At 47.5% G+C, this 16,197-nt stretch overlaps 1 protein-coding gene across 1 annotated transcript in view; it reads right to left on the minus strand.

Annotated features, from left to right (window-relative positions):
- Positions 1-960: 960 nt before the first annotated feature.
- igf1ra (insulin-like growth factor 1a receptor) overlaps positions 961-16,197 on the minus strand; it is a 143,322-nt gene continuing 128,085 nt past the window's right edge. The window contains exons 20-21 of the mRNA XM_088641401.1: positions 14,185-14,319; positions 961-9,174 (exon numbers count right to left, since the gene is read on the minus strand). Of these exons, the coding sequence (XP_088497527.1) occupies positions 8,694-9,174; positions 14,185-14,319 (616 nt within the window). The 3' untranslated portion in view covers positions 961-8,693. The remainder of the gene's footprint in view (positions 9,175-14,184; positions 14,320-16,197) is intronic.

Below are 16,197 nucleotides of genomic sequence, written 5' to 3' on the forward strand. Positions count from 1 at the left end.
AAGGCGATTCTTTTATAAGAGGAATCAATTTACCTCAGAGGACTTGAGAACACTGCTCATAAATGAAAAACATAACTTAGCTGAGAACCTTAACCTCTGAACTACTGCTCATTGGAAGGGAATGTGAGGCCCTCCAGTTACAAAAAAACCCCGATCTTAACACTCATCTAGAATAAGGATCTTTTGATGTCCCTTCTTGGGATGCTACAATAAAGGGAGCCGATACAGGGGACATGGAAAACATGAACACAGGCCGACTCGATACTTGGGTTGGCAAGGGGTTATTTGCAGTATGTGCAGCCCACAGATTTAACCATTAAATTTCTAGCTTTATTTTGGCTTGAATGTACACCAGTCAGTGTTACTCCCCACTGTGCCTAGCCTATTTTTAATAACTGTTCGCTTGTGGTCTGAAATGTTCCCAACCTACCATGTACTGTGTATATATATAAATAGGGACCCAGGCAAAGGTTAATTCTCTAAGTCGCTCCACGGATAGGGTGCTTATAACATGAATCACTCCACGTGCACAGGGAGCTCAGTTGGACCAGAGCACAACAGCTGCACACACTGGAGGTCACAGACTTCAGCAGCGCTCACTGTGGTCCTGTGCGTTAGGCTGAATGAACCTGCACAGTCGGCGTGCTCATCTGACACGGCAGGGTCTCTACAGGACCCTGTCCTCTGTGCCAAGATGCCGTTTGACACTAGGGGTGGCTTGAATAGGTCAGCTACTCCTACAGGCACTAAAGCTCCCAACACATCAAGGAAGATGTCATGTATTAGCAGAGATTTCTGAACTCTCCCCAGACAGTGTGTTACACCCATAGTACACAGAGCAGCCCAGACAAGCACACAAAAGGAATGTGCTGAGATTCATTACTAAAGTAATGAAGGACGTGTGAGAAATTCTCAACAACACAAGCAGTTAAGATCAGACAAATATAAAACTCATGACAGTTGTCTTTGCATACAGAATTTGTTTTTATTTAACTTAGATCTTGTAGTACTTTAACTACTAGAAAAAAAGCCAGAATAAGAGAAACTAAAATCCTCTTTTGTTTCAGCCATTCAAAATAGACAAAAGTTTTTTCCCCATAATGTAAAGAATTCAGAATATATTGATAACAGGAATAAATTCTTACAACAGAATATACAAAAAAACATTTGAAACTTTTTTCAATCTACTGAATCATTTTAATATAAACACAGGAATTTCGTATGAATAATTTACACACAGCAAATTCTTTGTAACAAATTGGCCATCTTCTTAATTTTCTTAACAAGACAGGAAAAAAAAACTTGAAAAAATGTAGTTTTCAATGTCAGTTTTATGAGGCTTCCCAGTGGTAAAATTGAAGCACACGAAATTGCCGATTGCGCCTGAAGGGACAAACAGAACTTCAAACCTGCACGAGGACCAGTGCTTAATCCGGAGAGTGGAGAATCTTGCTTTGGACACAGCTCCTAACGGGAGCTTTGGTGCTGAAGAGGGAGCCACCCCAGACTACTCTCATGCTGTGGGCCGCAGACCCCTGGCACCCTGCTAGGCCAGAACTCGGCGTTTGTGGAAATGAAATGGGGAAGTGCACTGGCGACATGACCAATGGCCTCTTTTCCACACTGTCGCCACCAGTGCAAATGTCCTGCAAGTCCATGAGCCTCCATGGACGAAATGCCTGTACTTTGAGAGGCCAAGACACTGGAGCTGTTGCTCACGTAAAGAGCCGAAATACTGGAGGTTCCCACAGGGAAGCACAAGCAACAAGAAAGTGCCTTCTGAGCTGAAAACCGTTTTGGAAGAATTCACAAAGAGCCACCTTCATTGAGGCTTGTCCTTGGCATTCAGAGAGATCTGCCAACAATATGGACAGCTACTGCGGTCAACTACTGCTGCCTGCTAAAGTCTCATTTCTTGAGTCTAGCCGTACTAACTTGGGTTGCGCAATCAGGGCTCTTTCTAACTTGTCCATTAAGGTTGAGTTAGAAAATCTCTGGAGATTACTTGCCAGGCTTTTTCAGTCGCCTGGAGGATTACAGGGAAAAATACCTTCTGGATCCCACCCTCTTGATTTTATCCTTAAATTACCAAATATCCCACATTTTCATGATACTTCAGAGATGCAGCTCCCATCTTTCTCAACTTTTTCCAAAATTATTGGATGAAGCATCAGCTACATTGCGAGATTTCAAGAAATTCTGCTGATAAACTACATGAAAAGGTGCTCACTGAATTGTTTTATCTTCAGTTTTGTGGGAAACTCTTTCTTCCCCAAGTTTATTTCTCCTCTCGGTCACTTCTTTTGTCCTCCTTCCCTCATTAAGTACCAGACCTGTGCAGGACATCTCCCCCAATTTTACCACTGGTTCCCAAAGCTGTCCTGTCCCAGAGGGTAATTCTCTGGTCAACTCTAGTTTTCAACACCAAAAATGCCTTTTGTTGCTTTACCTTACAAGAGATTACAGTATATTTACAAAAGAAACTGTGGCCTTTACAGACACCTGTAGCCGAGCACTGGGACCATGACCCACACCTTGTGTGTCCTGCTGATGAGCAGTACTCACTTAAACACAAGACTGAGCTGTGGGATGCAACTGTACAGCACAAAAATCAAACTGAAATACATCCACAGAATATGTCCCTCCCTGCCCCCCCACTACTCAAAAAATACATTGGCCCTGGGAGAGGGGGGGGGGAGGGAGTAGATATCCAATTGGATTATGTGAGTCTTCCCTTGTATAGCAATGTGCTGCATTTTCCAAAATCCTGCTGTTTGGCAAGCGCAAGGCTGGGCTCTACAGCGCTCCGACGGGATGTTCCCATCGGCAACAGCCTGGCTCCTTCATCAACAGGTGCCCGTAAGTAACCAGCTTTAACATTTAGGGATTCCTCCTCACTTACAAAAACATTGAAGAAAAAAACATCAAAGTGTCTGCGGATATACAGTAAGCGAAATGACATTAAGATGATCCCGTTTGAACTAGGGGTGTTTAGTGAGAAAAACCAGGAGTCTCCAGATACAGAACTTTCCAAAGTAACGGATGAATGATTGGAACCTACAGTTTGTTTCAATTTAGTGACACTGAGCTAAAGGCTTTGGTAAGGTAAAAATACAAACAAAATTTCAGTAGATCAAGGCCCCCTTTTTTAGCATGTAGGAATGCCAAGCGAAATGCAAAAAAAAACAGTGCCTGGAAATTAAATCTATAAACCTCATATTGATTATTGTGATTGTGTGTGTTCTGACTTTTCTAGCCTGAGGTTTGCATATACATCTTTCTGTGGAAAGTCTAAATGTTAATAGAGAGAATGCATCTCCAGGGTTTCAATAAAAACTGGCGATGCAATGTACTACAGACAAATGCTAAAATCACAAAACGTTTTTGTAAACTTCTCTGCTATTTGTATTTTTTTTCTGTCACGTGACTACCCGTAATCTACTGGACATTTCATGTCCTGTTTCTGTTGGTGTGTACGCACGTGTGTGTAGCAGTGAGCGTGTGAAACTACATAGAAAGAAAAAACCTGGCAGCATTCAATAATGTAAACTGACATTCATGTTTCAACAGGCCAATATTTATCTCAGATTTATCACTGTGAATTAGAAACAAAATAGAATAAATAGAACCAATATCTATTTTTGTACTTATAAAAACATTAAATCTTGATAGACTACACCTAACTGTGATACACTCGCACCCATAAACACACACAACAACACGAGTACAAGGCCTTGGTAGAATGGTGATAACCTACAATTTTTATGTTACAAGTACCACACACAAAAAAAATCTTTTCAGCAGAGTGCCACTATAGCAACAACCAAATTTCCATTGCTTTCCTCACCCAGCAATCCCAGGAGCTCATTCTTATACAAAACAGTATTATTTAAGTGCTTTTTATTCTGAACACCTGGAATTCCACAAACTTGGACCACAAACTTTTCCTCCCTCTCCACAACCCCCCCACTCGGCCCCCCCTCAGCTCGGAAACCCCCGTTTGAGTTCTGTATCTTGAACATCTCTGGTTTGAATGAGGACATCATGAGGACAGCTTCTCTCCCAAGTGCTCCCTTTGTCTTATACCACCACCCAGACCCTTTGCTCTACCATATCAGGACGTGCTCTCCGCCCGACAGCCCTGCCCCACAGATCTCGGCGGGGAAGCGCTTTATTCTTTGGACATGTTGGTGTTGACGCCATCACCTTCACCCCTCCCAGGTCGTCACGACGACCGGGCCCTCAGCATCACAGAACTTTCAAAGCAGCAACACTGTATCAGCAGCAGTAGTGGAGAAAACAGAAGGAGACAAAGAAGAAGCATGAAGTGACTCTTGCCCCCCCCCTCCCAACCCCCACCTTCCCCCGGAGAAGCTGATGAAGAGGCCGTGGAGCCCTGAGAAAAATACGCAGAACTTGAAATTGCATTACTTCAGAAAACTTCACCACCAACAAAAACAGTAGAGAAAAAAAAAACTTTTGGCATTCTTTTGACCGAGCGTCCCCCAAACCATCTGGGAGTGTGGGAAGGGAGGGAGGCAGAATGAGCCGTATCTTGGAGCGCGGGCACGTTTCGAGGAACCTGCCCGAAATGCAGACAGTGGTAGGTGGTGGAGGAGGAGGCAGAAGGAAGAAAGACCAAGCCTGATATCGAAGGAGCTTCACTCCTTGGAGCAGCGGCGGCCGGATCGCTGCCTGGCTGTGCCCGAGAAAGGAGGCTTGCCGGCACCAGATTCTGCTTGAGGCAGAGCAAGAGAACGTGGGCAAGCAGTAATGTGGCACAGGTATCCTCCCCCCCTCCACCCTCCCACCCAGCGCCCCCCTCCCCCCAGCCCTGCCGCAGGCCGATCGCCCGTGTGCCAAGAGACTCCTCGAGACTGCCGGCCGACGCCCAGGGGCCCGGTTAGACCACGCGGTCTGCCAGGTCCCTAGCACACCCAGTCAAGGCACGTGTGCTGCTGCTCAGGACCCGCACCCTGCTTTCACACAACACTCCCGCCAAAATGAAGACGGGTTCTTGTTGCATTGTCTTATTACTATTAACGCGGCTGATGCTTCTACTCGCTTATTCAGCAAGGCGCCATACTGGAGCAGCTGCAGGGAAGGAGCTCACTCAAGGGGGCGACAGCGGGACCCCCGGCCCTCCAGTCAGGAGCCCTGCCGCTCCTGCCAAGCTACAGAAGTCATGGTTGCTGCCTGCGGCTCTTCAGATTTGATGGCTTTAGTGAAACACAAGGGAGACAGCTATCGCACAGCAGCAGGACCAACACCATAGCAATGATCCCCATCAGCAGTGCCCTGTGCCTTCAGGGATGCCAGTCGTCGAGGGTTTAGCTTCCCAAAGCTGGGGCTTCGCCAGCTGCAGCCTGTTGCCATGGTCACCGTGACCATGACGCCCTGACAGCGCAACCTCGAGAGATGGAAGGATGATCAAAATCACCGGCGGCATCCTGAATTTATTTTTGTATTATTTTGTGAATCGGCTTTTAAAGTCATCTACACACAATAACAAAGAAAAAAAACCAAGGTACATAAAATAAAAAAAAAATACAGTTTTAGCAAAACCCCCATAACCAGCGTTATGATCTGAGGATCTCTGGTTGTGGAAAACCAATATGTGCGAAGGAGCAGAGAGGAGGGGGCCTGTGGATGGAGGAGGTGTGGAGCAGAAACGCAGAGATCGGCACGATCAGCACTCCCTCGACCTCGGAGAGACACCTGTCTGGCCTGGGGTCAGCAATCACTCGGGTGTCTAAAAGCAGTGGATGACAAATTAAATAACGCAGAGGGTCACGCCAACGACTCTGGGAAAACTCCTCAAGCCCCTGAAGCTGCAGTAAGTGACAAATCAGAACACAAAACAGGAAAAACAATCCGAGGGGTGTTCGTTTTGCAGAGTTCTGCATGAGGACTCTCTCAATCACAACAGAAAACGCACGTTTCCTCACAAATGCCAGACCTCCCCATCGCGAGACTCCTCTCCTCCCAGCTCCGAACCGTTTGAGCGACTCTTGTGGTTTGGAGTGTTAAATTAGGTTTACCCGGATAGAGAGAACAGTAACATTTTCTTTACAGGCTAATGAGAAAAAAAAAGAGTGAGATGTATTTTTATACACTTATATAAAAAAAAGAGTGAGGTAGATAAATGTTTAATGGAAAAAACGTCCCCCAGGTCAAGAAACTAACGAAAATACTTCTAGAAGTAACAAAAAAAATCATTATCAGAATTCATTGTGGGGCATTTGTACAGTGAGTTAAACTGATATCGGAAAATAGAAAGATCCTACACAGAATACCTTCTTAGCAACACTAAGTAACAGATGCCTGAAAACTAGACAAAAAGGGCAGTACACACTGAACTCTCAGCAAAAACACGTCAATACTTTAACTTTAACTTTCATCTTTAAGGAGCAATAACTTTCTTTTCCCCCAGTTTTGAACTCAGAACCACTTCTCCAGGTAAGGCCTAAATCGCTCACACTGGCTGGGGCATGGGCTCGTTGGTTTGCCCTGTTTAGGGTCCTGGTGTTAAAAAGCCTCTCCTGTGCCACAGGTGCTTGCTATCTCTTCCTACAGGGTGTCAAAAGCACAGATGCCACAGAGCTGCTGTTCTGGAGGGCGGGGTGGATGTTTGGAGATGTTTGGAGCTGGGAATAACCCCGGATACCTGTACAAACTTTTTAAAAAGGGGACAGACTGGGGTAGTGCGAAAATTCACCACAGCCTTCTTAACCGCAGGAAGAATGGGTTTGAAAAAAAACTTGACTACAACCCCTCCAGTGTGGTAACCAGCAGCGGAGGCAAGCAACCTGGTGCCGACAGGGAGGCCGGGAGATTGTGTCGAGGGGGTCGGGCAAAAAAACGACAAGCACACTACAGGAGACTGCAGGGAGAAAGCAAATCCATTATCTTGACCTGAGTTTGAGCGGCGCCCAGGTAACAACCAGACGCAGCAACACTTGACCACGGGTACAAAGGGAGTCCACACGCAGGACTAAGGTGTCCAGAAGAAAACAATAAGTAGCATTCTAACCCCCCCCTCCCCCCCAAAAAAAAAGAAGAAAAAAATGCATTTGTAAAAAAAAAAATTGAAGGCATTGGACATTGTGTGACAAAATAAGAGAGTTTATCAGGATCAAGGTGGAAAGAAAAATACAACTAATGCAGTTTCAAATAAAAAACAATCTTTTTTTTTTTGCTACAGTATAAAGCATAAGAAAAAATGGGCTGTAGTGGAAACAGTAAGAGATTAAACCTGAAAGATTTTTTTTAATATATAGATATAGATATAGATCCACGAAGGGAAAAAAGAATATAGCAGCTTTTTTTCTGTACAGACATATAGATGAACATCTGAACCGTAAAAAAGTTATAAAAGTGACAAACGGTGTGTAACGTAGGTGATCCACGGTCTAACATACAACTGTAAGACCCTTATAGAAATTTCTGAATTGTACTGAGAGACTACTGACAAGTCTGGAAAAGACCCAGAGCATCACACTCCCATTCTGCCTTTAGAGTACGAGGTCGAAGCTCCGTTCCATTTCCGTGCCGATCCGATCCCTTCCCCGTTTCATTCCGGGAAATCCTCCCCTCCCTCCCCCCACCATTTGTTTGCTTTGTTTTCCTCCTCTTCCGGCAAAAAAAAAAAGGGAAAAACCTGCTGGATGAGCCGAGCTGAAAAAAACATCTAAACCGGGAGCAGGAGGGAAAAAGAGAGGGTGAACCCCTTTATTGTGTCGACTGCAATCGTGGGGTTGTGGGGGGTCGAATAATGTACAACAGTGCAAATCCGTGGAGTGTGTCCAACTTCTGGCCTTAGCGCTCCTCCTATCTCACACCGAGAGAGGACAGCTGTAGAAAGGAGGGGAGAAGTTAGAGTAGCGTTTCAGGAAAGTTCAATTTTGGCAAAAATTTGGCAGATTCGGAAAAAGTCCCTCCCCACGCTCTTTCTTGCCCCCGACCAACCAGAATAGCAAGGGCAGTGTCCGATCGGATGGCCCACGGCGAGGAACACAGACTTGGGAAGGAAGGACAAGGGGGGAGCCGTCACGTCAAGACCCGCCCCTCTCCTCCACTTCCCCACCCCCAGCAAATATCCCGACGCCCGGCGCGTGGGGCGCCGCTGGAGAAGAGAGAGGAAGAGAGAAACGAGAGGTCGAGAACGAAGTGGGAGGAGATCCGACTTTAAAAAAAAAAAAACCCTTATCGGTCAACCGCTTGGGGAAAAAAAGTGCTTTTCTGTCGGATTCGCTGGCAGATATGCTTAAGTGTCCCATATGAAAGTCTCCAAAAAAAATTCATACATCAGAAGTCACAAGGAGCCCACAGCTCGGGCTCGACTAAAAGAGTCCTTTAGGTTTACGTTTCTCATCTTTTCATTCAGAACATAAAAAAGTAAAAAAAAAAAAAAAAAAAAAAAGAACAGGTTCTGCAAACTGGAAAAGGGAGGGTTTGTCCTTGAATCTGTTTCAGTCTGCAGTCCCGTCTCCACATTTGTGCAGCAACAGCAGGTTTTTTTTTTTTACTTATAATAATAACCATAACAAATCATGAAAAACAATCCACTGAGGTACAGTAGGCTCTCGGCGGTCCGGCGTGTCCGGCACGCGCTCCTCTCGGGCTCGGGCCGGGCCGGGGAGGGCGGGGGGCGCTTGAAGGGGGGCGGAGGGGTGGGCCGGCGGGGTGCAGGATCAGCAGGCGGACGACTGGGGCAGCGGCAAGGCACGCTCGTTCTTGCGCCCCCCGTTCATGTGCGCGTAGGGCTGCGTCTCGTCGAAACTGGGCCGCAGCAGCACCACCGGCCCGTTGGCCACTTTCAGTCCTGAGTGCTTGTCCAGAGCCGCGCCCGGGGAGCAGGGCGGGGCCGACGGCGGGCCCGGTGGGGCCGCGGAGCCCGGGGCGGTGGGGGAGGCCGGCTGCGGGGGGGGCGCCTGGCCCAGGGGCACCGGGGCGATGGGCTGCAGGCTGGAGGAAGGGTCCAGGGGCACATTCTCCATGTTCTCCACTTCCAGGTCCAGCTCCTCGGTGTCCGGCGGCTTGTTCTCGTCGCTGTAGAAGAAGCTCATCTCCCGGAAGGGAGGCTCCAGCTCGTCCTTGATGCTGCCGATGATCTCCAGGAAGGAGGGCCTCATCTTGGGGTTGTACTGCCAGCACATCCGCATCAGCTCAAACCTGCACGGAGCACAGAGACCCGGGGGACACACAGGTCAGGCAGAGGCAAAGTCTACACACGCCGCGCCACGCCACAGCCACCCAGATCACCGAGAACTGTTACCGCCCCGTTCCGACGCGGCGACCTCGTCTGTCCCAGTCACACCTCTCAGGATCGAACTTACAGAAGGCTTAGCTAATGTACTGACATTCAGAAATTCTCCAGGTGCATCCTAAGCATCTCAGAGCGTTTACAAAAACGAATGTGCCTCTTTGAGCATCCATAAAGGGGTCGGGGGCTGAAGAACCTGGCCGTAAGAATACGAGCCGTGCAGGAGTGCTGAAAATTCATCTGATTGTCCTTGACTCACAATCTGGAAGGACAATTTCTAGAAACAGGAATCCCAATTTTCTCCTCAACTGAAAAAGTCATTAACAGTTGCTACCTTCTGGGTGTCCTGTCTCATTTACCGCTCTGTGTTAAAGGGTGGCGTTGTTGCTCAATTTTGTTCCATTAAGGAAAATCACCTAGAAAACCACATAGCTTGAGAGTCTTTATCTGAAGTGTACAGCAAAAAAAATTAATCCGAAGGCACCAAACAAATCTCACAGGCGCACGTCCGGACTGCTTGCCATCCATGAGCAAAATTAGGAAACAAATGAACATGAAGACTGACTAAGGGCTAACCGCTCTCAGTGCTGCTGGCTACCTCTTCCATCACACACAAACAAGCTAAAAATACCCCGCGTGTCTCAACCCCTGCAGATTAAATAAATACCGGGCAAGCCGGTGGGCCGAGTGAAGGCATTCCAAAGAGTAGAGTCTTCTTTTAACCTCCACCCCCACAGAAGACAACAAGTTCGGGGGGGGTGCTCTGCAGAAGAAGCAGGGTGGGCTTATTAAGTTTACTTTCTGACAGTTCAGGTGGGCCTCCTGTGAAAATTACAGGGACATCAAGGCCCACCCATGCCCTCTGGGGTAGCCCTGTGTCTTTGGCCATCTGACCCGGTTTGAAACCCTTCGAATTCATGCCCATAAAAATCCCCCCCTCTCGTCTAACTTGTCACGTGTGGACTGTCTGATGCCAGGAACTGCCAAGGCTACCTGACAAAACAGCGTCCCCCACCTCCCCCATCGAGGCAGTTTTAACAAGGCAGAGAGCGCAGATAACACATCACGGAGAATGTGTTTCAGAAGCTTCATTTTCTCCTCTTGTCTTCGGCGGCGGCGTCAGGGTTTATAGCTGTAATTGCTACAGCTGATGCCTGCTGCTACTACACAGAAAAACCTTGCTATAAATCAGCGATCGGCTGCTGCTTGCCAAGTGGAAACATCCTCCTGATAATTTGATTCTGGCAGAGCAACTGAGGAGATTTCCCTGACACTCTTGTAGATTTGTGTAGGGGCAAAAAAAAAAAAAAACGAACTTAAGCTTCATAAAAGTCAAAGCAGAGGATCTGAAGTCTAGTTCGAACATGGCACAGTGAAGTGCTTCATTCTTTTTATTTAAAGAAAAAATTAATATTAAAACAGGGATTTCCTTGCGCATCTGAACTACATCCAAAACAGGCTTCCCCCTCTCGCCATCAACAGACCTCTGTATTCCTCTCTCTCCAGTTCACTCACTCGCGTGATCTCCTGGGAATCCTGAAACGCCAAGATTAATTTCTGCAGCACTTGACTCGGCAGCCCTGTGGAATTCTCAACAGGCTCATTAAGGCGAAGGAATGAACAGCAGCCTTCATCACATGCTCCGTTGCTGCGCCTTCCTATTGCCTGCTCCCCTACCAGAAACAGAATCCGCCCGGCTGGAGCGAAACGGGACCCGTGCAAGAGGCTGCCATAGAGACACGTGGAGTTTGCGTCTCCAAAACACTATCTCCTTTCTTAAACCCGGGCCTCGCCGCAGAGGAGAACCATTCTAATTAGAAACTGGACACCAGCTGCGTACGTATTAACAGCGATGCCTCTGTTTAATTATAGACGGGCGCATTTGTGATGCTCGCGGGAGAGTTTACTCAAGGAAAACAAAGTGCAGACCTGTGTATTTCTTGTTACGACGTTGCAAAAGCTTAAAAATCAGTCAATCAGCCTTCCTGGTATTTGTGATATTCAGCCGACAAGGTACAATGCTGGAACTGACAGCCCTGGGCTTGCAGGACCAGAGCTCTGCCAGCCACTCCACGCTGCCTCCTGACACCCTCCTCCTGGAATCTGGAACTGACATCACGTCCTGCTGACTAGCAGTAAAGCTTTTTTTTCCCCATTATTCGATGTAGGACAGAAATATGCCGACGCACCCTGAAAACACAACAGTGTCTCTTTCAACACGAGCTCATTTGGCACATAATGCTGTTTACAATGTTATTGTGTTACATTTTAAACAGTGGGCACAGACATTGGCTGGTTGTGTTGAGCTGTCCGGCCCTCAGCTCAAGTCTGTGACTTCATGAGACAGCAGCTCAGACTAGGTCATAACTGAAAGTAGTTTTGGATCCATATGAATAGCTATTCAACAAGACAAGATTTAAATTAAGTCAAGAACACAATTTTATGACTGTGCCTTGCTTGCTTGGTACAAGGAGGTACCAGAAGGAGCACCAGGAAACCGAGTCTTGAATGGACCAGCTATGTCCTGGAAGGCCCTGGGTCATTATGGGTCAATTCACCTCCCCCTCCCCTGTCTGTGGAATCATTTTCATGCTGCCACAGTCAGAGAAATTCTAGGAAGACATGACCCACACATCAGCAAAAACAATATTATTACCCAAAGGGCTGCGCGAATCTGGAACACGTTTTCCAGCTGTGCTACCGACGATTATACCCTGGTTCCTTTCAAGACACATCTGGATGAGATCCTGGGATCAATGAATTACTGACTACCCAACGGGCAAGATGCCCTCCTCTCGTTTGTAATGTTTCTTCCGTTATATTTTCACCATCTGGAGAAAGGACAGTGCGAGACTAGTGACTGTCTGTCTGCTGTGCTGCTCACCGCCCCTGGCTGGCAGGTGGAAGGGTGATGTTGGGAGCAACCTTACTCCTCGCGGATACACTCCGCGGATACACTCCTCGCGGACCCCACGCAGTGCAAGGACTACAACGGCACGAGCTTCATTCCAATAGTATGGAATAGCCATGCTCCGCACCTGAAGAAGGCTCCACGGCCAAAACGTTGTGTTCTCTTTCTTCTTTTTTCCAGCATGGAATAAACCTATTACTTGTTCCTTTGCAGCCTACGCATGCTGACGCAGCTACCCACCTGAACTACTATTCCAATAGTATGTCACATTTCATGCTTACAACCAAACTTTGATTCTTTGATCTCTATTTTTGTTCATTTTACCCGTCAATAGTCCGATATCTTCACCTGACAAATTAGTCAGGAGTAGGAAGGTCATTTCAAACCCCGGGTCTTTTTCGCAAGTGGGAATTGTGAGGATTGTTCTTGATGTTTCTGTACAGACTCCAAACCTGTGTCGAACTCTCATTTCAAATGAAGAATCTCACAGCAGAGAGACACACGGCCATGAGAATCGAGACACAGACACCTGCGTCTAAGAGGAGAATCATTTGACACAGCCTCGCGCAACGTCTCGTCGTTAACTTGGGATGTCCCAGCAGCCTGGGTCCGTATTTAATTATGGAAGATGCTGCTTCAAATCCTAATAGTTAATATCACTGGATCGAACAATGATAGGGAGGTTTAAGGAAACAAAATGCCAGGCCTTGAAAGGAGCTAAGGTGGTCCCAGACTTCATCAGTATACATCTCCCATCTGAAACTGTCGCTTGCCGGGATTCTCGAGTGTCCACTTAAAACTTACTGAGCAAAAACATTGAGCACACAGAAACTAGAGAACAACTTTTTTTTGCGCAGAGGGGAAACGCCAACACTTAAACGAGCAGACACGACTGCCCCTGGCCCACAGGATGCAAATACAGGCGCTCTCAGAATGGCACGCCGCCGAACAGGACAGTGCAGAATCGCCAGCCGCTGACGGGAACAGTGCTCTGGCCTCCCGCCAAGCTATCCCCCCGGGGAACAGGAGACATCCCTCGCTCTCCAGGCTCCTTCTCTGTAGGCCTCAGCTTACCGCCCGGGGCCCGAGATCACTTGTCTTTATTTAAAAACTTCTGCTGATGGCTTCGGCTGGGCCTGTGCGCCCGGCTTGGTCCCCCTGTAACCCTGTGTGTGGCGTTAAGAGTCCCGATTCCCGAGGCCTCGCAGCTCTCAAAACTCGAAATGAATCCGAACTGGGAGTTCAGTGCTCAGCTGTTTCTCACGGCGGGGATCTTCTCTCCCTGTCTCAGCTGTAACTGAGATCATGTACAAATGGAAGAATTATAAATAACGCCTGGAGAGAGCAGGAGATGCTCGCACTCCCGATGATATCACCAACAAAATGAACAACAAACAATTCTTCAGGAAGGGCCGGCCCAGGTTTCAGCAAGCCATGCCTCCCAGAGCCACTGTGCATATGGCAGCTTTTCTACTCTATTCCCGAGCTCCCAGTTAGGAACTGACACCGTTCGGCTTTACCGCCGCTGCACAGCTGGAGCACAGCTGGAGCAAGGGACAGTGCCTCCCTCCTCTCTCACCCGCCTGCCGCAGCTGTGGGTCACCTGACAGGCCTCGGACCAGAGGGTATCGGTGCTATCCCGGCCGCCCAGAGCTCAGACCACACGTCCCAGCTGCAACCGGCTAACGACGCGGCCGGGCTGGCGCCGGTCACAGGGCCTGCACCTCTGAGCTCTGGCCGTCCACACGCGCAGGACACTCCAGGGAAACCCCATCCTTTCTCATAACCGCATGCATGTCATTTCATACAACCGTACCCTCCTTACGCTTCTAAAAACTCACAGCTTTCCCTTGGTTTCTCAGTTGCAGTAACAAGAATAAAAGCAGTGTGTAGTTCATCAATACTGGCCATACCCATGCGTCCTCTGTACAACCGGAAGGAAGCCCGTTATTCCTTCTGGAAAGGCGGACATGCAGCCAGCAAGGAAAAGAACGATGGGTGTACTCACAGCATGTCTGGACAGTTGTCCGGCTTGTCCAGCAGCCCCCCCTCCATGACGAAGCGCAGGACCTGCTCGTTGGACATCCCCTGGTAGGGCTGCTCTGCCAGCGTGGCGATCTCCCACAGCACCACCCCAAACGACCTGCGGCGCGAGGGACAGAGAGTGACCATCAGTCAGCACCCCGGGAGAGCCCCGAGACGGACACAAGCCTTTGGGTGCTCTGATCAACTGCTACCAGCAAGGGTGTCCCACCAAGCCACAATGCTGTAGCTCTTAGGCTTGACTTTTATTTCCAATACAGCTCGCTCCCAACAAAAACAAACAAGATAAAATCAGTTCTTAACCACCTTTGCACAAACTACAGCAAAAAAAAAAAAAGACGACTTAAAGACACTGTACATTCCCAAAAATTATGCAACCTGTTACAACCACAACCTGCTGGGCTCATCATCCCTCCCCTTCAGCTCATCCTTGGCTGGCAACGGTCAGATCCTGCTGTCACGATAGCCACCCACCTCCCAGATAAGCCATCAGCAAGAAACAGATCCCCCCAGCCAAGTTGTCGGCACTGTTTGTAGGGCCCATAAAAATCAAGGTTCAGCAGTGCAGGAAGACTGTGGCCTGCCCAGTCCAGACACTTAACCACATTGAGGCCAAGAGAAGAAAGACTTGTTCCATTTGAAATCTGAACAAACGCTGAGCAAGTCCCCTGTATTCATTGCGATGTGCCACTCACTAGTGAGAATTACTTTTTGTTTCCTGAGGACCAGAGACGCACATCAGGGAAATAAAAAAAGCCCACACTGCTGCCATTGATTTACTAGCTCTCTACAGATGCATTTTCCCCAACTCATCTGGAAAAAGATCCAGGCCAGGCTCGTCACCCCCTGAAAAACAACTGGTGCAACCTTGACTCACACCTCACCTCAAGAGCAGAAACAAAAACCTGAACCGCACGAAAAGGGTTTTCATAATTAAAAGCAGAAAGACAGAGAGACAGAGTGGGTCAATTCACAAGTTTTTCTAGTGGAAGAATGGGAAAACTCACCCAATTGCTACGTTTAGTTACTGCAGCTTCAAAGGATGTGATATGGGAGGCAAGGGGGGGGGGGTATTTTTGTTTTTGCTGGCAAACACTAACCTGTAATTTAAAAACATCTGGAGGAGCTTTTATTTGAAACAAAGAGATGAAACTGTGGGATACTTTCAAGGAAAAGAAAGATGAATTAAGAAGAACAAGTTAACAGTCCTCCTCTTAAAAGCCTTGAGTACAGAAAGGGGTCTCTCTTATCACACCATGGGAGTCTCTGACTTCAGAGATCTGTAATTCAGAACAGCTCCACATTTAAGGACTGTGGGCTCTTCACACGAACAATTAGCACAGCACTAGAGCTTCACAAGGGGTTTGTTGAAAGAAAAACACGGCAATAAAGTTTACAGACTACAAACAGACAAACAGCACATAATAAGCTGTTGATTTTAAATATCATGTAAGTCTGTCTGTGTGTCAATCTCTGTATGTTGAAAGAGGTAAGCAGCAGTAAGAGAGAAAAATATTTAAAGGCCAAGTTTATAGTTAATGCAAATTTTTGTAGAGCTCAATGAATAGCTGTTCAGCAGGTTTTATCAGAAAGGAATTCAGTGGCCGAGGTGATTAAATGGACTAAACAACTGGATAATCCCCTCACACAGCTTTATACTGCAACTGCGGCAAACTGGGTGAAGCTGAACATCAGCTGTCTGGATTGTTGTGCACGTAGGTAGATGACACCGACGACAAAAATAAAAATTGGTAAGTCCCCCCATCACTGTGCTTTGGAAATCTCACTTTATTTCTGAGCTGAAGTGAGATTTTTCACAGCACAATGCACACTCGATGTATTTTCTTCTAGAGCTAAAGCTAAAGTTATGAAAAAAAAAACAAGAGAGAACAAGTTTCTACCCCATATAAACTCTAATGAGGCCTGCTTGCCAGACCTGATTAAAACACACAGAAGCTGAACAGGAATTTATCACCGA

Source organism: Lepisosteus platostomus, chromosome 7 (assembly GCF_059453375.1).
Source record: "Lepisosteus platostomus isolate fLepPlt1 chromosome 7, fLepPlt1.hap1, whole genome shotgun sequence".
NCBI lineage: Eukaryota > Metazoa > Chordata > Actinopteri > Semionotiformes > Lepisosteidae > Lepisosteus > Lepisosteus platostomus.